Genomic DNA, 24,037 nt, shown 5'->3' on the forward strand with positions numbered 1-24,037 from the left:
CGAGTATCGAATCGATGACCCCTTATGTTTGTCCAGCTGTGATTTAATAAGCCACAGAGGGCGGGCTTTAGTAACAGAACACGAAACCATTAGCAGTAGTAAAACACGCTTGCGCAAAGTAACGAACATGAAGCACGCACTGAAGGCCAGGTGTTACCATTTCGCTATCTACTGACGATGTACAGAGTGTATCCAATCTGTGGGACGTAGAACTTTAACTACACCCAGTAAGGACTCGTCGTTTTTGCTTAACAGGATGATATGTTACCGTAAATGAGATGTCTGTCAAAAGTATCAACACTGGCTTCTTTGTTGGACTCAGAATGGAAAGGAGCTGATTCATCCGAACTGTCGGAAGAACTGTACCATTTTTTTTTTTTATTATTTAAAATAAATGACTTACGAAAAAACTAGACTCACAATCGCTAATGTTATTTGAAGTTGAACTTCTAGCGAGAGAGACATCTATGTTAGTGAAGTCATAGTCACAATGGAAAGGGACTCAACATAGCCACGTGTGTACATCAACTAAGCTTTCAACTTTCTTCAGAGGAAATGGTTGAGTGGTATAGAAGCTATCCGGTTTATCTAGTCTGAGAAAAGCTGCTTCATTTGAATAACTTGAAAACGAGTCACCATGCCTGTTGGATTGCAGACGTCACAACGAGCTGTGGTTTGGATTGTACTCTTGCTGTTTAACACTAAAGGTAAAATAAGAATCGTCAACTATCAAATATTCTGGTCAAAATGAAATACATGTACAATCATAAGGAAATCCATCCAATCTATAAAGCGCTTATCAGGTCTCAAAGCACAACTCATGCAGAGTTCCGTACCAATGCGTGTGATATCAGCTTGTGTATACGCATTATGCCGGCAATTGTTTTAAATTTTCTATACTATTCGTACTTGTGTATTCATTTTTATGCGTTAGTTTTACTTTGTTTGTTAGTTAGTTAGTTTGTTTGTTTATTTGTTTGTTTGTTTGTTTGTTTTGATTGGAGTGAGTGCTTGAAGATGTGTTTTATTTATTTTTTTTTTTTTAATTATAATCATGTGTTATTAATTTCAGTATGTTTGTTACATTTGATTTCAATCGTGAATAAGATATTTATGAACAAAATTACCCATAACAAAGACAACCTAAACCTTTATTATTTTATGAATAAGGCATCAGTTGTAATAAAATGGAGACTATTTTTTTCATCATTCCAAGCAATGATTAGATAAACTGCTCACCAATACATCTGCAAAGGTCATCGTAATTGGGCTACATTGAAATTGTCTCCTTACGTGTACCTCTGTTCCAAAGTGCAATGACTTCAATATACTATTCTTTCCCTCACTACATTCTGTCATTTTTTTCTATCGTTTCGACGTATTTGAAAGATCAGCAGTCTTTTTGATTCCACTTGATCAACTTTATTGACCTATATTTCCGTATGACCGCTCAGTAGCAGCAGTCATTTGAATAATTCGTTTATTAAATTGCCTTGAAGTCAACCGAGAGTCAAAGCAGACAAGATACAATTGGTGTCTTATGGTAGCTTTGTGTTGATTGTAGGTTGAACTCTGAAACAACAAATCAAGCTGTCCAAATGTGTCATCAATTATCATAAACTAGTTAGTTTGATCTTGTGGAAATATTCATTATAGTACCGTTATTATAATCCTAGCTCAATCTTGCACACATTCAGCGAATCACCCTACTCGTAATCACTATGATAAATTATGGTAAGCTGTTTTATCAATATTCAAATTGCATTTAAAGGCAGTGGATACTATTGGTAATTTCTCAAAATAATTATTAGCATAAAACCTTAATTGTTAACAAGTAATAGGGAGCTATTGATGGTATAACACATTGTGAGAAACAGCTCCCTCCGAAGTAACGTAGTTTTCATGAAAGAAGTAATTTTCCACGAATTTGATTTCGAGACCTCAGATTTAGAATTTGAGGTCTCGAAATCAAGCATCTGAAAGCACACAACTTCGTGTGACAAGGGTGTTTTTTCTTTCATTATTATCTCGCAATTTCGACAACCGATTGACCTCAAATTTTCACAGGTTTGTTATTTTTGCTTATTTTGAGATACACCAAGTGAAAAGTCTGGTCTTAGACAATAACCAATAGAGTCTAATGTTTTTAATTTAGAGCGATCGGTATGTTTGAGTCACAACCCTGGCAACACTTCGTGAGTAGTGTTGGTTGTGAACTGTGGTTGAGAAAGCAGGGTTTCGACGTTTCCAACCGTTTTTGTTTTGCATGCTCGTCTGCAGAAATGCTGTTAAAGCTCATTTAACGGATCTAATTGGCTGAATATTTATTAGATAAGAACCTGTTTGTTACGTAACAGCACTTTCACCTCACTTGTCAATGACTAATTCCCTCCGTATTCTGTTAATCAAAATCAAAACTAATTTCACAGTCAAACCATCCACCCAAATGGCAACTTGATACAACCAATACGAGAGTGGCCATCCTGTGCGTCAACTCCCATGTCTTGTAATTTCAGCTTCCCAATTCCGGGCACGACAAATCTAATGAACTTCTCTTGATTCTCAAAGTGTAGTTTCACGCATGTAAACGGATATAAAACACAAGATACACTCAGCAAAAAGAACAACCTCAACAATGTTATAAAGAGTTGAGAGATATTCAGTGAGACAGTCAGATATTGTCAGGAAGTAAGACTGCAGAGCGCACCATTGGCAATCTTGATTAAAACGTAAGATTGTAGTGTTGACAGTCGAAACATCGTTTCTTCACAGAGTATTTTCACAGAGTGTAGTTGACTAGTGGGCTTGAAATGTTTATTAAAGCCATTGGACCCTTTCGGTACAGAAAAAAAAAAAAGTTCACAGATTTACAAATAATTTATAGGGTTTACAGAAGGTAATGGTGAAAGACTTCTCTTGAAATATTAGTCCATGAAATGCTTTACTTTTTGAGAAAACGGTAAAACAATATAAATTCTCGTTAACGAGAATTACGGATTTGTTGTAAACATATGTCATGACACGGCGAAACGCGCGAAAACAGGAGTGGGTTTTCCCGTTATTTTCTCCCGACTCCGATGTCCGATTGAGCCTAAATTTCCACATGATTGTTATTTTATATATAAGTTGTGATACACGAAGTGTGGGACTTGGACAATACTGTTTACCGAAAGTGTATAATGGCTTTAAAATATAAAGAATTTTCAATGTGTATATTTATTTATCCCCAAAACAGAAAGTTCTTAACCAGTTCAGACACACCTTTGAACGGAAATTTAAAGGTGTAAAAAGTCTTTGTTTACCGTCATTGTACTAGTTAATGAGCTCCTCAATAACAGTAGGATGAAAAAGTTTAAGTGATGACCATAGATGCACATCCCTGAAATGGGTGGAGGAGAGTGTGTGTGTGGCCCTTGTCTTTGCCAGAGGTAATGATAATGATAATATAATGTATAACACCAAAATTAAAGTTAAATGTAGGAGTAATTATAATATTAATTTTGTAAAATATGGCGTACACTTATGACGTAATGTTCAAAGGTGGGCTATTAATTTAGATTTGTTTTGATAATCAACACCTTTAAGTCAATGACAGTGTGTGATCAAACTAGAACGGTGTTTAAGTTTATGTACATGTCTGTTCAATTTATCTTTCTAAAATGTTCTATACATTTCTTAGTCGTACATCTAAAAAATACCCTAGAATCAATTATACAAAAGAGACACCCACAGGCTGGTGTGCTAAGGTCTCAGTTAAAATGATGCAACTACAACTTGATGACGTAAGCAGAGTTATAGGTTTTGATTGGATATTACCATAAGATGAATTTACCATATTGACATATAAGCCACGGTAAGTAACTCGATATCAAACAATCCCCTTGATATAAAACCGAATTATAGTAAAGACATAACATCCAGTTTTCGTCATTTTAAATGGAAGGTTGCGATGTTCTCAATGATAATAATTGGGTAAAAACAGGATGATAAGCTTAACAGACTTTTCATCAGGTACTATGGTAAGTCTATCAAACAAAATCCACCAGGGCATTATTTAAGACTTTTCTTTCAGTTGATTTTAGGAGAGCCTCTAGTTCGGTATTTTGAAATAAAAACAACGATGGTAAAATCAAAAGGGCTATACGTCTTTCTTTTAAGATTAAGAGTTTATTTTAAAATATTTGTTTTGAGTTATCCAAGCAGAAACGTCTTTGCTTGGGATCTTGTCGGCGTCTTGTTCTGTCGCGGCTTATTTTAATTCAGTTTGATGATTGATTGATGTATGACTTTAGAGTGGACCACTTGATGTGGAACTTACATCAACAAAAGCACTTTAGATGTACACATTATCACAACACATCATCACTTGTTTCCTCTCAAAACTTGTTTTTAAACTAAGCAAATGTAGCTCACAGACTTATATCTATATATATTTACCACGGAACAGAAACGTTATCCACGCTACAGACAACAAGGTACACTATTTGTAAATGTCAAAGACCAGTGTTCTCACTTGGTAGATCTCAACATATGCATAAAATAACAAACCTGTGAACATTTGAGCTCAATTGGTCATCAGAGTTGGGAGAAAATGATGAAAGAAAAAACGACCTTGTTTGACGAATTTGTGTGCTTTCAGATTGGAATAAAAGACTTCTAGCTAGGAGTCTTTTATTATTTTAGTGAGAAAATTATCTCTATTTCAACATCCATGCTACTTCAGAGGGAGCCGTTTCTCGCAATGCTCGTTACCAAGTCAGTTTTTAAGTTAATATTTGTTTTGAGTAATTACCAAACGTGTACCTTTCCTTTAAATGATAATTTAAGGAATATTTTGATGTTATCTCCATACCTTTTGTTGTATATCGGTACTCTATAATTCACATCTGGATGACATTATAAAAAAAAGAAAAATTTAAAAGTCTTTGGTTTGTGTATCATTCTCTCCGTTTATAAATGTATAATATTGTATAGAACAGCGAGTCACCTATTAAAGGAACGTTACAGAATTGGTAAGAAACAAAACCCGTGAAGATCACAGATTTACATAAAACGTACACGGTCTAATGCTGATGACCGTAGAAAACATCCCTTGAAATATTTCTATCTGAAATGTCATATTTGATGAGAAATAAATAATCTAACTTCGCGTTTGGATTTTATCGCTCAGTGAGCATTTTATTCGTTTTTATTTTGGCATTGAATGATGCAATGCAAAATTTGTAATCGGTTTTTCACTATTTTCTCGTGACCCAGATGGCCGATCGATCTCAAACTTCTACAGGTTTGTCAGTTTATGTATATGGTGGATTACATAAAGTGCTTACACTGCCAGCAACTGTTTTGTTAGCAAAAACCAATTCTGTAATGTTCCTTTAATATTAAATTCTTTAGTATCCTTCACTGTTATTACACCTCCTTCAATAGATTACAAGCATCCTACCAAAAAAATCTCACATTTCGTTACAATTTGGACTAGAGGTTTTAAAGCAGCACGTAATAGTTCTAACATGGAGACCTGTACGACACTTTTCATCGCTCGCATTCCTGATGATATTGAAGTAGGGATGTGTACAGTGTTTTGACATCCCGTCTTATGGGTCGCTGATATCTAATAAGCTTCAAATTTAGAGTCTGGCTGTTTCACATGTCCAAATGGGAGGAGGGCTATTTAATAATAACTGCCATAGCTATGTTTCTCTGTCCTTATCAATTAGAGACGCAATAGGTGGCCGTGAGCCCGCGACCAGGTGTACATAAACCATAGGGAGGCTATCTAGCTCTGCATCATAGGTATACTATGGTAGCTTTAGAGGAATCCTCCCTGTAGATAGGACACCCAAGGGAGATTGCCCAGTCCCAAATAAAAACACTGCGGATATTTCTCTTTGAAAAGATAAAAAGCATAATTATTTTGTTAGTGAAATATGCTTCATGCTACTCTTGGGTTGGACGTATATGGATAAAGCTCATCTGTCTGCGATTGTAATTTGAAAATCTCCTCTAAAAATCAAGAGTAATTTTGAAAAACAAGAGGAAGTAAAAAAGAAGAACAACGAGTCCTTGATGTTGGAATTGAATAACCGAGAATACGGAATTTTGAGATTACACTGATGTGTGATAAGCACCGTCCAAGTCCAACCTAACAGACTAACCCCGACAAGATTTCCCTGATAAACCTCCAAATCTCAAAAATTTCTCTACTCAAATCCAAGAGTCTGCTTCGTTATTAATCTCATCATAAAAAAGCTCAACTTGTCAATCAACATTTTAGAATAAGTATTGAAGACCATGTTTGTTGCATCCTAAGGCATTCTCAAACAAGTACAATGAGCAATGAGAATTGTTTTTTAGAACGTTGTCCTAAAAGTTTGGTTCCTAATTGACTCATCTCAGTGAGATTCGTTTATTTAGGCCTGTGTGCGTTCCAGTGTGTTTTTATCCCAAGTGGAATCCACCAGAAATACAAGAAATAAATTATCGCGGAGTTATCGTGCTCTACACTCCTGTCCACGTTGTTAAACTTCTTCACCTAACACTTAACTCTAGACCTGAAACATCTTATACGCTCTTAATTCAAACACGTAGTAGTTTCAGCAAGTCAAACAAATCAGACCCATTATAAGAATTTAAATCGATAACCTGTCGACACCCAGGCTAGCAGGATCCCCTTCTAGATTACCAATTAAACAGAATCTATTACAATTAGTCATGAATTAGTCAAATGAGAATCAAGAAATCGTGTCCCATGAGGACTGTGTTGAATTATTCTTTAAGACTTAATGTGTAATCTGAAATCAGAACATAGTTTAACCCGGGGCGTCATGTGTAGAGTTGGGTGTAATGATGTGTATTTGCCTGTAGTGAAAATGTACCATTATAATGGATGTGTTTCCTCTAACCTAAGGCGAAGCATGTTGGAATGATAAAGTTGTTTTCCAAGTTCTCACAGGTTAATATAATATTGTGATTTATTTTAAAGAGCCGTCCAGTTTTCAATGAGGTGTTTCATACTTTCAAAAGAAATCCATTAGTTAAACTTAAATCGAATTGTAATCGCAATTTATCATTAACAAGGCGGATGTCATCAGACATCATGCAACCTCAGCAAATGTAATCAATTGATACGTGATGCGTCCACTCTTAGATCACTATATATATTTAGTAAGTTTTTATTTGGTAAATGTCAGGGGATGGAATCAAAGGGTAATCTACAACAATAATAATTTTAATATTATTACAAATCCGTATAATTTACCTCATTATGTAATGATGGCACGCTACCTACACATCCCGGTCCAAGTAAAGGAGGACATAAATAATGTAAAAACTTCCGCCATGTTCACTGTTATGTCTTTATATCACGGTTTACATCATTAAACATGTACAGTAAAGTATTGACGAACATTGACTTGCATAATCCCCTTTCGGAACAAAGGCACACAACTTAAAGACACTGGACACTATTGGTAATTGTCAAAGACCAGTCTTCTCACTTGGTGTATCTCAACATATGCATAAAATAACAAACCTGTGTGAAATATTGAGCTCAATTCGTCGTAGAAGTTGCGAGACAATAATGGAAGAAAAAACACCCTTGCCACACGAAGTTGTGTGCGTTTAGCTGGTTGATTTCCAAATTCTAAATCTGAGGTCTCGAAATCAAATTCGTGGAAAATTACTTTTTTTCTCTCGAAAACTACGTCACTTCAGAGGGAGCCGTTTCTCACAATGTGTTATACTATCAACAGCTCCTCATTACTCGTTACCAAGTAAGTTTTTATGATAATACTTATTTTGAGATATTATCAACAGTGTCCAATGCCTTTAACAACAACTTGATATTATGTAAAAAAAACTTCATTACGATAATTAATAATAATTGTTTTATCATTTAGCATATTAATAATAAGTAGAAAAGTATCCCCCCAAAAAACATTATGATAAAAATAAAGACATACACAAATCGTGAATGACAATATCCGATACAGCCCCAAGCATCTTCTCTGTATCTCTCTACATATCTCTGTTAACCTTTTACAGACCTTGTGGTCCTAACGATTATTTCCATCCCCCCACCCTCTACATCCTTAGCCTCTGTGATTTTAATCTGCATTCACTGAATTACAAGTAGATATTCAACGCTACATTACCGAATATAATTAACCAAATGCTCAGCTTAATGAAATTTCTGTGAATCAAGAATCAATAACATATGTCCGTTAGTTTTAGCAACCATTTGGACTGCAGTTTTATTTAATTGTAATTTAAGTATAGCAAAGTGGGTGCATGGTACTTCATGGCCACATGCCATTTGTCTATGAAACTTTGCATTGTGCTCGAGGACAAATTAACTGAGTGGTCACTATTTTAGGACATTGATCATATTGAATAGTGTCGGCAATACAACGGCCATGTTTCCAAGATGCTATAATTTTTTTTTTAAAGAAAGTACAAAGGTTTTTGGTAATTTTCGTGTAAAGAGAAAAAGAAAACATTAATATTCAAGCCTAGAGCATGATGAAGAAATCACGTCTTTATTGTGAACATCATTATTGTGTAAAAACATGGCGTACTATAGATAAAGGTCACGTCTCTTTTTTAAAGTAAATTACTAATTTGTATGGTTTGTTTCAAGAAAACTAACTATCGGGAATTGTTAGATTCGGTTGCGAAAGTTTGTCATGATAAACCTTTCTCTGCATAAAATTACTTGGTTAAATTCCCCTACTAATAAAGCAAAATGACCTTTTTAACCTGCTCTTATTTTGTTTATAATTTACGAGGATATTTACCGTTGCTAAGTTTACATATAGCCACGCAAAAACCCTCTCATTTTTTTTGTCACTCAACTTTCATAGAGATAATTTGTCATTAAATATACTATTCAATTCTTGACATTTTATATAAAAGACTTTCCGTGTCCACATTTGTTGTAGATTTCTCCCTGCATTGACTGCAAACCTAGTGAAGCAAAGCGTCTCGAGTCTTGATACAACGTGTAATCATTAAAGGAACACGTTGCCTTGGATCGGTCGAGTTGGTCTTTGAAAAGCGTTTGTAACCGTTTGTTATAAAATTGATACGGTTAGAAAGCTGTTGTAAAAGTAGAATACAATGATCTACACAAATATGCCTCAAAATTGCGTGGTTTACGTTTAACCTCGTCGACTAACACGGTCGGCCATTTATGGGAGTCAAAAAGTTGACTCCCATAAATGGCCGACCGTGTTGATTCGCGACGTAAAATGAAAATCGTGCAATTTTGAGTGATACTTGTGTGGATCATTATATTCTACTTTTAAAACATCTTTCCAACCATATACATTTCATAACAAACGGTTTCAAACGCTTTTTTTATAGACCAACTCGTCCGATCCAAGACAACGTGTTCCTTTAACAGCTAGATTCAAGTCACTGGCACGTACTAATGAAATGACAAGCCTGCTTAGAAGCCACTCAATGCACATAAACACTTTATTACGATTGGGCTATTGTTTAATCTGATAGTATCAAATTAGTCTGGTTTGAAGAAGGAATGACTTCAGACAAGACGAGTTTTCATCCATGTGGTATAATGCTAGACTATGATTTGATTTCAATATGCGCACATAATAACGATTAAAGGTAATGATTAAGTAGTCCAGTTTGTGTTTATGTTTTCGGGTTTTTTTTTTCGGTGAGAGACCTGGGCCCAATTTTATAGAGCTGCTTACGCCCCAAAACTAGCTAACCACAACAAAATTATGCTCACCAGAATAAGGTTACCAGACAAACTAGCATGTCATATGTACAAGTTGTTACTAGTATGCTGTTTATTTCTGCTTAGCAGAAAATCGTTAAGCACTATTTTCTGCTGTGAAATTGGGCCCATAGCTTTAATGCACCAATCTTAATAACACTTCACGTTCTTTGTATTTTTCACCACAAACTGTATTATCTGTTTAATTATTTCAACCATCAACCTTAAACGATAATTTGTGAAGAATAATTTTCAAATTGAACAGCCATCGTACTTGACCTAGAACACAACTCGCTCGTAGGATCATCCGATGCCCAGCCACAACACACCACATCGGCATCTGCTATAGTCAGATTCAGTCACGTTCATGTACAATAATTAATTGATTACTTATAATCAATAATTTTTCTTTATCCCTCTATAGTTAATATCTTTATGAGAAACAATTACTCTAACCTTGGAATGGTTCACAGAAAGGTTCGAGGGCATCGTGTCAAACTCCTTTTACTTCAGGTGTGAGATATTTCACCCTGATGGCAAACGATATTTGAATTATTGTCCAATAAATTAAATAATATAAAAAACAAAAATCCTTTTAGAACTATTCGATTTTGTACTTGGTAATTACTCGTTACCAAGTAAGGTTTTATGTTAAAAGTTGTTTTGAGTAACTAGTGTCCAGTGCCGTTGATGTCATGTATATACCGGATTCTCGTTTACTGTACTAACATTCCAGATGAGAAGCCTTCTCCACAAGATTGAACATGAGTGTCGTTTCTTTATGCATTAAAGGCAGTGGTCACTATTGGTAATTACTCAACATTATTATCAGCGTAAAACCTCATTTGGTAATAAGTAATGGGGAGAGGTTGATAGTATAAAACATTGTGAGAAACAGCTCCCTCAGAAGTGACGTAGTTTTCGAGAAAGAAGTAATTTTCAACGAATTTGATTTCGAGACCTCAAGTTTAGAATTTGAGGTCTTGAAATCAAGCATTATGAAAGCACACAACTTCGTGTGACAAGGGTGTTTTTTCTTTCATAGTTATCTCGCAACTCCGACGACCAATCGAGTTCAAATTTTCACAGGTTTGTCATTTGATGCATATGTTGAGATACACCAAGTGAGAAGACTGGTCTTTTACAATTACCAATAGTGTCCACTGTCTTTAATTATCTATGATTATACCTTAATTATTGACAAGAACATTCCTTCTTGGTTAAACAAACATTTGTAATCTAATCACTTCATTTCAATCTATTCAAAAGAAAAAATTTGGTTACGCTTAAATCCAGCTAAGAGGAAGTTGCATTCATGTTTGAAAACAGATTAAGATGAAATGCATGGAATTTATAGATGGAGGTAGGGTGTCTTTATATGTTATAACTGGTCTGTATAACAAGGCTCATCAAGTTGCAAGGTCTCACAGCGTCGGATCGACAATATTATCCCAAACCTGAAGTTCTTTCTCTGCGGTGTATTGGATCTAGAAACTACACCATGCATTGCCATGTATGGACGCAACTGGAAAACATGTTTGGTTCAATTGACTCTTTCCACATACATTATAATTTACGGATAGAATGTTACAAATCAATATTTATAATAATCATGCTATGACGTGCATTTTTAATGTTCGCTACAAACATAAATGATCAAACAGTTTTCCCTGTATTCCCCCAATACAGTATAATTTATGGAATGTTAAAAAATCAATATTTTTAACAATCATGCTATGACGTTATGTCTCATTTTTAATGTTCACTTCAAGAAAAATTATCAACCAGTTTTCCTGTAAAATCTCAAAAAATTGTAAAATGGTCATGTGATTCTACTGCCTTTGATCATTCAATTAATTAAAAGGAATATTTTGCACTGTTTTAGCATAGCATTAATTTTAACGATCTATTATGCAAGGTTTCAAAGGGATTTGCTTTTATCAAGGAGTACTCACGATCCAGTGCATAAAAAGCGCACAACCGTCAAGTAAATGACCCATTTAATACACGAAAAGACATACTGAAAGGTTGCCAAATAAAAAGAGTTTCTCTATACAGATGGATTGTGAATGATTTATAAGCCACAGTGCCGAGCAGTGAGATCTAACTTTGTATCATTTATCGGTTTTATCGGTTGCTGTATCAACCCAATTACGAAACAGCTGCTGGTGTTGCTATGGGGTTATTTTTAGGGTAAATCGGAGCAATTCGTTGTTGTCTGCATCGAAAATAATATGGGCAGATCCGAATGCATCTGTTTGAATAAGTTACAATTATTGGATAATGTTTGTCTCGAGTAATTATTTTTTAAAGGTAAACATGGTATTTATTTATTTTTAGAATAAGTACTTTCCACCAAAATCAAAGCTTATACACTAAACTGATCAAAATTGTATTTAATGCTGGCTGAGAGACTTTATTTAATTAAACCCTCATCATCAAATGTCCTAACAAGTTTTTAAGGAAGATCACAGTGATCTGCTTGTGTACTGTGTAAAACACATGTTTTTTATTGTTTATTAGTTCGTGACTATACTGTTTTCCTATCTGCAAACAGTATGAATTTATATTATAAACAATCAAAGAAACGCTTATTTTTCCCCCGACGATTGGCAGATTCTAGGAGACAATAGTCCAATTATGATTTATTAAACTTTCTTTGTTCAACCCAAAATTATTTACAATATGTAAGCTTTTGAGCTAAATTCATGGATTCTTTTTTGTGTTTCTCTTTTCAAAGACCACTTTTACTCCGGCATTAAACCTGTAGTTGAGTATAGATAGATAGGTAATACATATCTGCCTATTTCCGTACAACTGCTAGCTAGGTAGGTTATTATTACTATGCAGCCAATAAAGTGAAATTGGAACTCATCTTGCAGTGTGAGCAATAACACATTACGGTGTCTTCGTCTTGTTATTCACAGTCACATGCTATGGGCTCGTAATGCGTATCTTATCCGGTACGGATACACAATCATACGTGCACCAAATTGAAAATGGGTCTCAACGAAGGAATTCAGTATTTATTTGGAATGAAATAAATAAATTGAAATGCAGTGTCGAGAAAGGTATGGTTTTAATACTGAAGTAGCAATTCCATATGGTTACATGTGGTTGCAGCTAAAAGATGGAGACTGTTATGATAACTAGATTTAATTTAAATATTAGAGATTTATAAAACATTACACCTTAATTTAAAATGGTTCTGAACGGAATTCAGTATTTTTATTTTTTTTAATAAGAAATTAAAATGTAGTGTCAAGAAAGTTATGGTTTTAACATCAAGTAGAAACTCCCCACAATGGTGACATTGTGGTTGCAGCTAAAAGATGAAGACATTTGTGAAAACAAGATTTAATTTGATCTTGGAGATTTAGAAAATGTTCCACCAGAGTTTAAAATACAAGAATAACATTATCAAGACTTTAAAATAACTTATGAGCTCTGGGCAAGATTTTAAAAATAAAATAAGTAGCTTCAGCAAACTGTACAAATTTCTGTTTCCTCATTAAGGACGACACTCCAAGTTTTACGTTTTGATGTAAATCGAAGTTGTTCATCTTTTCAGTTACTGTCCTTTACGTTCGTTTTAAGTTTAACGTTTTTATTGCATGTACTTAAATTTGTTTTTTTTTAGTGTTTTTATGTTCTTGTTGTTTGATATGTAACATCATATTTGTTCACTGTCATTTTAATTAGCTTCTTGTATCCACAATGTACTTAATGTAGTGATGTATTGTCCATTGAATATGTATGTACTTTGCTTTCACTGGAGAAAAATAAACGGAGTCTTAGAGCTCCAATCAAAAGAAAAGAAAAAAAACCCATAAATATTGATATTTAATGACTTAAAGTAAATGATTTCTTCTTGAACAATAATGCTTATTTGCAAAAATTATTGGTTGGCATCGAGATCAAAATACAAATTTGTAGGAAGAACAGAAGAAAAACAGACCCGAATAATGTACATGACCAACGCGCTTTAGGACCGGCCTATATTAGGCCTTATAAATGCTGTTTGACCGCCCTCAAGCATATCTCATCCGAACAGCTTGACTTCCAAATTACATTACAATCATACTTCCTCATGGCAGATTTTTGTAAGTCAAGAAACCATCAAAAATTCGTTTCTTGTTTTTTTGGTATGATGAACCCAGCATGATACTTCAACTGAAATGTGATCATATTAAACATGTATTGTAACTTGATAATCTGACAGCACTTTACAGCTTCACGGAAAACGATGCACAGCCATATTTTTGTAAAAAAAAAATTTGTTTAATGTGTCTTGTTCTCATTTCTCAGCAGTATCATATTCTTCACGTATTCTTTAGAATTTTTTTCCGCGATAGATATTTTAAAGACGTAAGTTGTACATTGTTCATTTAGTTCCCTAACTCTATATAGCAAATAATTTTACAATTTAAAATCAAGTTGTCATTTTAAACGACAACATCAGCATACATTGACATTCGTGTTTGTCTGTATCGTAAACCTCAATCCATAATACATCGATGTGTGTTAGCACTTTATACTCAGTACCTTCCCGAGCTTTGTGAACAAAATCACAGGCATATTACTTGGGTGGGATTCAAACCCACGACCTTTGCAATTCTGGAGCAGTGTCTTACCAAATAGAACATCGACATTGCCCGGAGGCTAGAGGCAGGTCGAGATTGCCCGGTTGCTAGTGGCATATTCTTTATCCCCGATGCAATTTTAATATATATGTATTAATTAAACAATCAACGTAAAGGCTGAAGTTTGTTTAACTGGGTACCATCTTTGAAAGGCAGTGGACACTATTGGTAATTACTCAAAATAATTATAAGCATAAAACCTTACTTGATGACGAGTAATGGGGAGAGGTTGATAGTATAAAACATTGTGAGAAACTGCTCCCTCTGAAGTGACGTAGTTTTCGAGAAAGACGTAATTTTCAACGAATTTGATTTCGAGACCTCAAGTTTAGGATTTTGAGGTCTCGAAATCAAGCATCTGAAAGCACACCACTTCGTGTGACAAGGGTGTTTTTTTCTTTCATAGTTATCTCGCAACTCTGACAACCAATCGAGCTCAAAGTTTCACAGATTTATTATTTGATGCATATGTTGAGATACACCAAGTGAGAAGACTGGTCTTTGACATTTACCAATAGTGTCCAGTGTCTACGATTATATTTATCTGAGATAAGCCGTTACAGGTTAAGTCTTTACACCTGTCGATTGATGTTCAGATTCATGGTGCCATGTTCAAGGCCATTGTTTTAGAATCGACGTTGTACTCAGTGGGGGAGGGGAGTTATTGCTATAACCAAGGCTAGTGCTACAGGCTGGTAGACTTTCCATCAAGTCGCCCCCCACTCTGCGACCCTGACCAGAAAACATGTCTGGCCATCGGTCTTTGACGTATATCGTTTTGGCTAATTACATGTTTGTACGTGTAATTTAGAGCAATGAAGACATCATCAGTGCTGGAGGTCTTGACAAGTTCTCGGTCTCCGACTTTAAGATCTTAAAGACAGTGGACACTATTGGTAATTTTCAAAGACCAGTCTTCTCACTTGGTGTATCTCAACATATGCATAAAATAACAAACCTGTGAAAATATGAGCTCAATTGGTCGTCGAAGTTGCGAGATAATAATGAAAGAAAAAACACCCTTGTCACACGAAGTTGTGCGCGTTTAGATGGTTGATTTCGAGACCTCAAGTTCTAAACTTGAGGTCTCGAAATCAAATTCGTGGAAAATTACATCTTTCTCGAAAACTACGTCACTTAGGGAGCCGTTTCTCACAATATTTTATACTATCAACCTCTCCCCATTACTCGTTACCAAGTGAGGTTTTATGCTGATAATTATTTTGAGTATTTACCAATAGTGTCCACTGCCTTTAAGTCTTAACTCAGTATCAGCAAAAGCTTTCGTGCAAATGAGGTTTGGTTTACATGAAATATTTTGGTAAAGATTCATTTTAGAAACAACATGGCAGTTACAATTATAAGGGTGTGGTCAATATGGGTGCAAATCTGTTTTAGTAATGAAAAATACGAGTCTTTATGCTTTAGAAAAAATGATGATTTCTTGTGTACGTTACCTGGCCTGCCATTGCTATGGAAATGCTGAATTTGTATGTTATGTTTCCTTTCAGGCCTTGCTTAAAAAAAGGGATTTCTGTCTATGTTTTCTGGCCTTGACATTGAGTAGTTGAACTTGTGCATTATATTACCTGTTTTGACCTTGATAAATAGTTGGATTTGTGCAAATACCTCGTCAGTGGATAGCAGATGAATTAATCATCGCATTTAATCAATATACAATAATGACAATGACAATTAAACATGTGTGAGATTTTCAATCAATAATAGTATGCATCAAGAATGGTGGTAGGAACTCCATGCATCAAGCATTTAATTACTCGAATTAAGCTATACATTACAATTTGTTGTTTTTGTGATGTTCTTGATTTTTCAAAACTTCAGTGAAACATCGTTCCTGACTAATTTAAAATGGTGATTTCTATTATTCTCTTTTCCATTTAACTTGCATTGCCATCTGGTTTTGTTAAAATGGTAGCAAACAGCACATGGTTGCGTTAATTAATGTCCCAGACACCCTAAATAGCACAAAATATTCAACTTTAACATCTGTTTGTAATTTCTACTCAGGTTTGTTTGCTTCGGAGCCCCATAGGCGTCTCCGACATGACTTGTTCCACAACAATAGTGAATATGATAATTCAGTTCGCCCAGTCATCAATGATAGTTTCCCAACAGTCGTGCAGATGCAGTTCTTTGTTGCGCAAGTGTTAGACGTGGTAAGTCTGGAATGGACACAGAGGGCGGTATAACCTTGAGGCAAATGGCTCACGTGTCTTTCTTAAGTATTTAAGTGTCGTGCTTTTAGACACAGGTAACTTGCATAATTACACAAGTGACTCACTTAAGTACACTAAGTGTCTTGGTTTTTTTTATATGTACACAAGTGTACATACGAGAGTGTCTTACTTAAAGGCGGTGGACACTATTGGTATATTACTCAAAATAATTGCTAGCATAAAAACTTACTTGGTAACGATTAATGGGGAGCTGTTGATATTATAAAACATTGTGAAAAACGGCTCCCTCTGAAATAGGCCTAACGTAGTTTTCGAGATAGAAGTAAATTTCCACGAATTTGATTTCAAGACCTCAGTTTTAGAATTTGAGGTCTCGAAATCAAGCATCTGAAAGCACACAACTTCGTGTGACAAGGGTGGTTTTTCTTTCAGTATTATCTTCGACAACCGATTGAGCTCAAATTTTCACAGGTTTGTTATTTTATGCATATGTTGAGATGCACCAAGTGAGCAGACTAATCTTTGACAATTACCAATAGTGTCCGGTGTGTACACTAAGTGCCTTGTTTTTTTTATATATTTATACATACACAAGTGGTACACGAGTGTGTTGCTACCATAGAGCTATATAGCTCTATGGTTGCTACAGGGACACAAGTGTTCAATAGGGACCCAACCCCACACTCAGCTGATCAGAAACATCAAAAAGGTTAGTTCAAGCCCGGAGCGCTTGACTGCTCGGCCACGAGACACCACAAAAGTTTCATTCATTTCGAAGAAGCAGCACATTCTGCTTGAAAACCAAATATTAATACTGAAATACCAACGCGCATGTTTGGGTTCTTGTCAATAAATTCCAATGCTGAATGCCATGTAATATCGGTTTACAGAAATAAGTCTTTGAAATAAAGCTATCATGATATTGAGAAAGCTTTCACAACCCTTGAATTGAAGACTTGTGTCCTTGGCGATATGCCTGGATGAGTACTGAGATAGTCGAGTTGTGACAGTCAGGAATGCATTCAAGTCATGACAACTGCAATAATTAATTGTTTTATATCAAGGTGAATCCAATCCACTTCTTATATTTTCATTTACAGGATGAACGCCTGGAAACATTCAAAATCAACGCATGGCTGACCATGGTGAGAGTTTTGCAATGACATCGTTTGTTATTAATGCATACCTGGGCCTGATTTCACAGAGCAATACAATCCATCGTAAGACAAATATTGTCAGTATCACCATAGTGATTTGTATTGTGACATCACACTTCACTGAGCAACTATACGATTGATTTGCAGTTAAGATCAATCTTAGCTCTTTGTGAAATCGGTCGCTAAAATCATACCATAATCCAGGGGTTGATGATATTTAATATCACGTATCACTGTAAAAACTGTTTGTTAAAAACAAAGAAGATACAATTCAAAAAAATAATAAAGTACCCAGAGAGTAAATCTTCGGGTGCTTTCTTTACGCAATAAGGATTTTCTTCGTCTTAATCAGACTTCCATGATCGGATTTAGTCCAGTTATCACCGAACCTTCGGATTGATCACCAATCAAATCATGACTGCTCCCTATACGTATGTTTCAGATGTTCACAGACTGCGTCCTATATTTTCTTTAAGGTCATACTCGCAGTCTGCCTTGAGTAGCTAGTCTGAAAATCCAGATTCTTGGCAATCAAGAAGATATGTTTTGTTTAGCACACCAAGGTATTACCTGAATGTATTCAATCCAACACATGAGGGGAAAGTGGTCGGGCAATGTTTTATTAAAATTAATATCAATAACCAATACCGAGAGAGAAAAGGACGAAGGGCTCTTACATGATATTTGTTCATGGACGCGTAATTTGTTATGCTCACTCTATTGCCGAAGGGTTTGATATTGTATACGCGTCAACTGAATATTAACTTTTGATTTCATACGATTGCGAAGTCAAGTGTTGTTTCTCAAGGTCATATTACATACACTACACTCCCCGCCACAAACCATTCACAATGGATGATACCCAAGTTTAATACATGATTCTCTACGGAAGCGTAAAGCTGCAACACGAATAAAATAATTGTATCATGTATAATATGTCAATGTATATATATATACACGATAACCTATTGTGTACGTAAGACAAGAGAGAGTTTTTTTTTTATTCATGTGGCGGCAATACGGTTCCGTAGTTTACTATTCAATAAGAAAAGCTTTCTTCAGTTCACAAGACGCATAAAAGAAACTACTTTATATTTCACAGATCAAAAGAATATCTTTAAAGACACTGGACACTATTGGTAATATTGTCAAAGACCAATATTTCTCAACAACTGCATAAAATAACAAACCTGTGAAAATTTGAGCTCAATTGGTCGTCGAAGTTGCGAGATAATAATGAAAGAAAAAACACCCTTTCAGATTTCTGATGCTTGATTTCGAGACCTAAAATTATAATTCCGAGGTCTCGAAATCAAATTCGTGGAAAACTACTTCCTTATCGAAAACTATGTTACTTCAGAGGGAGCCGTTTATCACAATTTTTTATACTACCAACCTCTCCCTATTACTCGTTACCAAGTAAGCTTTTATGCTAATAATTATTTTGAGCAATTACCAACAGTGTCCACTGCCTTTAAAGGGAAGGTACACGAGCATTGGAGAGCTGTTGATAGTATAAACCATATGGGAAACGGCTCCCTCTGAAGTAGCATAGATTTTGAGAAGAGGTAATTTCTCACTAAAATAATAAAATACTCGTCCAACAAGGATGACCAATTTAGTTCAAATTTTCACAGGCTTGTTAATTTATGCTTATGTTGAGATACACCAAGTGAGAAGACTAGTCTTTTACAATTACCAAACGTGTACCTTTCCTGTAACTCCTGTGTTTCCCATAAACAGAGATGGATTGATGAGTACTTAGTCTGGGAACCAAAAGACTACAGTGGACTGGAAAACTTCAAGGTTTCAAAGGAACACTTGTGGATGCCAGACCTCTGGTTATACAATAAGTAAGTCTTGTACAATTTACTCTTCAAGTAAATATGCTTGCCTTTAAACAGTTTAAAGTGTTTTTTAACACCGTATGTCATTTAGGGCATGACATCACCCAATGTGTCAATTTAACACCTCGATTTTTGCAATGTATCTACATTCACATTGATTACAAAATTACCATTTTGCGGATATTGGTTATTGGGCAATTTCTGATTCACCCGATACATCACAGATTTCACATGATTGTTTAACTTGATCACATAAATTACAGAGGTTGTGATAATGAATTTCACGTATAACCTCTAATCAGCTCATTTTTACTCGCTGATTCCCACGAACGGAATCAAATTCACTCGAATAAGAGTAAAATGTAGTGTTGATGGGGCTACTATTTTCCTAATGCTGAGTCGTCCAATTTACTTATTTGTGTTTTTATTGTCCATGCAGTGCTGGGAGTCGATACGAGGACTACGCCAAGAACTCCATATGTAGCGTGTATTTTGATGGCAAAGTAGTCTGGCAATCGCCCTCAATTATTAAGACACACTGCACCATGGATGTCACTAACTTCCCATTCGACAGACAGAAATGTACGGTAACATTTGGCCCATGGCAACATGGTGCCAACGAGATCATACTTGAAGGAACCGGTGAGAGATGAAGTTTTAATGCTGATAACCATTACAATTGCAAAGTCAACCAATGATAGACAATCATAGCAAGTAGGAGTTGAAATTTTGTAGAGGTTTGCGGTGGCACCTTGTCATTTCTTTTTGAGTAGTGATGGTTCCGAAAAGACCAGTGGTTGACAACTCAACGTTTCGATCAGTATGCTCTGATTGTCTTCAGGCGTAGATATTGGTTCATGTTATTTCAATATCGAATCAATAGCGAAGTTGAAGAACGATTATTCGGGGAAAGACAAAGTCAGAAATGTTAAGATCAAACAGACACGATAGAGTTTTCTAAACACAGTTTTGATACATTTATGCAAACTCTTTTATATTGTGGCAGTCCTAATTATTCTTTGAATATTATCGACTAAACAGGTTCTGCTGAGATGTACCTTCGCAGTTCCGGTGAGTGGAAAATCATGGATTTCCAAGCCAAAAACGACAAGCAACCATACCAGATCTATCCAGATGACCCGCTGGTAAACTTCACCTACGTGGAGTATTCCATCGAGCTGATGCGGATACCAACATACTTCGTTTTCTATCTGATAATGCCATGTTGTTTGATTGCCTGCACTACTTTACTGAGTTTCTTTCTACCAGCTGAGTCTGGTGAGAAAGTGAGTCTTGGTATCACGGTGCTGTTGTCCTTGACGGTGTTTCTACTCTTAGTAGCTGAGTTACTACCACCGTCTGGAGCAGTGCCTATCATTGGTAAGGGGGAACGAGGTGGTGGGACATTATTGACTTGCTTGATATGTGGTAAAACAAAACCCAACAAATTATTGGTGCGTTCGTTTAGCCTCCCTGGGTCGACCCCAGTGTGTGGCTGGGTTTTTTTTCCAGGACGAACATGGGTAATTATCTGCACACGTTCGTCCTGGGAAAAAGAAAACGCAACACACCGGGGTCGACCCGAGGAAGCTAATTGAACGCACCCGTAAGGACTCCTTGCATGCAATGGCCGCCATTTTAAAAGATCCTCTGCATGCAATGGCCGCCATTTTAAAAGACCCCTTGCATGCAATGGCCGCCATTGTTGATAGAACGTGCATGCTTGAAAGGCTTGAGGGTCGAGCGCAGTACACGTGTGGGAATTTTTCCAGTGTTCTTCATCAAAGATGGTGATCAGTGTATAGTAAGTGACGTCATGTGCGGTCCAACTTTGGATTTGACGTGCGCTGAAATGAAGAATCTATAAGTTCCATTTTAAAACCGATCATTCAATTCGATGACTCGCGGACATCTATTTTATGTGACAACAACTTTTGCCCTGTTTCTAATCTGTGGAATGTCATGCTGAATGAAACTTAAGACATCGCAGTGATTACAAGAAGATGGGTGCGTAGAGAAGACGCCTATAAGTTCATAGGATGGCTCAATAGTTTATTCAATTGTCACATATTTTATGTTTGATTGCAGCCATTTACTACGCCTCTACAATGGTCATGGTGTCATTGTCACTAGCGATGTCTGTCGTGGTCCTGAATCTGCACCACAGAGGGCCATCGACGAGGCCAGTTCCACCATGGCTTCGTAAGATCATGATGGGTCGGTTGGTTAGATTCATCCTCATGAGGAAAACAACTGCCTTCGATAAGAGAGAGAATATCATCCGGGATACCAAGAATAATAATGGATGCGCCGGTAGAAGAAGAAAACGAGCCCATAAGAAATTCTTTTCCACTGTGGAAATGCAGGATACATTTGAGAATGATCACGTGGTTGGCAATAGCATGGTCAACCTCGACGGTAATAGCTCGTCCTCTGGGAACGAGGGTGAGATTAGAAACCGAACTACGAATGCTCACAAGAGGGCGTTCACTCACCATCCTACGGAGGGGAAGTCGTTCCGTTTACAGGAATTGACAATGTTGCAACAAATCCTGGATGAGTTTAAATGTATCCGGAGTAACTTTGAGGATAAAGAGGATGATGCCATTATGCAAGCAGAATGGAAACAAGTTGCTATGATGGTTGACAGGGTTTTCATGGTGCTTTATGTTGTAGGAATGCTATCCACATTATTTATAATCATTGGGCATATTACATGAAACAGCCGTCATATTTTAAGATGGATCTTGTTTCTAGCCGGCAAAAGTCTTCCATTGTCAAAATGCTGTGAAATTGAAGATTATTATGTTATTACTTTTGAAATAACTAATCATACAGGTAAATACACAGTTTATGCGAAGTTACTTTTGGTTGCGCCTTGATGTTGTCAAAGTGGGGAAAAGACGATGAATGTAAAAGTGAACTTTTTTGTATATTCTTTCAGAGGTGTTGAAAATAACAAGTAATCATGACTGGATGATAACTATAAACGCATATTCTCCAATTCTTACATGATAGTATTTTGCATTTTATCATGTCCCACTGAGGTACTTTATGGTTGCAGGAAGTTGTTTTATTCATTTTTGTTCCAATCAACGACAAAAGCGGCCCTCGATTCAGTCTTGTCAATTACTTTATGATAGTGTCATAACGCACTTTGCTGCAATTAAGTAGAAGAGATGTCTCTTAAAATGAAATGCTTATAATATATGAAACAAAATTTGTGCCGCATGTGTGATTTTATTGTTTTATTGTTTTCGCAGCCATTTCCTGTAAGGTATGTCATCATATGATCTATTATCACAATAACTATGTAACCAAACTATTTATTCAATATATGTACAATACATCGGGGTCCGACTATAATAGATGTACCTGAACTAAAAAGTTGTATCACCATTTTCAGTTGAAGTTTTATTGATGTCCTTTTGTTTTCCAAAGTTGACATGACTGCAGACGTTTTTACTGACGGGTAAATTTTCTTAAAAGCGATTTAGCTCTGCGTTCAAAAATGATGACCCAAAAACTTTCGATTTTATTTTTTATTTTTTTTGGCGATTGATAATCATTTTACCGAAGGCAGTTTATTTACTGATGTATAGTGTATCTATCTGTGGAGCCCTAAGAAGTAAAATTAATGGTGTTCTTCTTAATCATCTAATTAATTTGTTTACTTTACTTTTTAAGAATGTTAGAGATTAAAAGTGTGTTTTTATTTGCAGTGTATTTACGCCTTGGTTTCTGAACAATGATGGATGTTGACATTCTAAAAAATTTACTGTTTTGAAAAATGTGGTTCAACATTTACATTTGATGAACTTCACAAGGTCAACCAGAATTCGAGCAGTTATTAAAATTGTATAAAGTTACATACATTTGTTTCGTAATTGGAAATTTGAAATCGGCTGGTACGGTACTCATTCTTTAAAAATGTATTTATTTCATGTTTAACTTAAGTAAGATGTTTGCAGTGTCCATTGTATGATTATTAAGCAATCTTTTTGGACAATATATACCGACACACTGCCTGTTTATACGGAGACGAGCAAACAAATCTCTGACGAATGATTTTCAATAGAGGGCAGTATTCAATACGTTGCATTAGAACAAAACGAACAGTCTCCCATTAGCATGAAGAGACAATGTTTACCTACACAAGTTAAAGCAATATGTATTCACTACAACATTACAACGAGCAGTTGGACTGTAGCAATATGTTTTTCGTTAATAGGTTCATGACGTAATTGTTTTTTTGTAGTGGATTTAAAAAGTTAGAAGAAACTTGAATAAAGGAATATTTTCGTTTTCAAATAACTACGTTTTGTTTTCAATTATTATTTAGTCAAAATGATTTATCAAACATTCATATACGTCGGGTACCTTCTAAGCTCACACAATCTTTTTGGATTTTTGTTTTACCCGTCGATAAAAACGAGATAAAACAATAATT

At 35.7% G+C, this 24,037-nt stretch overlaps 1 protein-coding gene across 1 annotated transcript; it reads left to right on the top strand.

Annotated features, from left to right (window-relative positions):
• Nucleotides 1–285: 285 nt before the first annotated feature.
• On the top strand, nt 286–23,855 carry LOC139940766 (neuronal acetylcholine receptor subunit alpha-10-like). The gene is made up of 7 exons (XM_071937145.1): nt 286–707; nt 16,414–16,562; nt 17,684–17,728; nt 19,484–19,593; nt 20,027–20,229; nt 20,629–20,967; nt 21,676–23,855. The coding sequence occupies exons 1-7, from the start codon at nt 638–640 to the stop codon at nt 22,305–22,307; spliced, it is 1,548 nt and encodes a 515-aa protein (XP_071793246.1). The 5' UTR covers nt 286–637; the 3' UTR covers nt 22,308–23,855.
• Nucleotides 23,856–24,037: the final 182 nt, after the last annotated feature.

This window comes from Asterias amurensis, chromosome 8 (genome assembly GCF_032118995.1).
Source record: "Asterias amurensis chromosome 8, ASM3211899v1".
Classification (NCBI taxonomy): domain Eukaryota; kingdom Metazoa; phylum Echinodermata; class Asteroidea; order Forcipulatida; family Asteriidae; genus Asterias; species Asterias amurensis.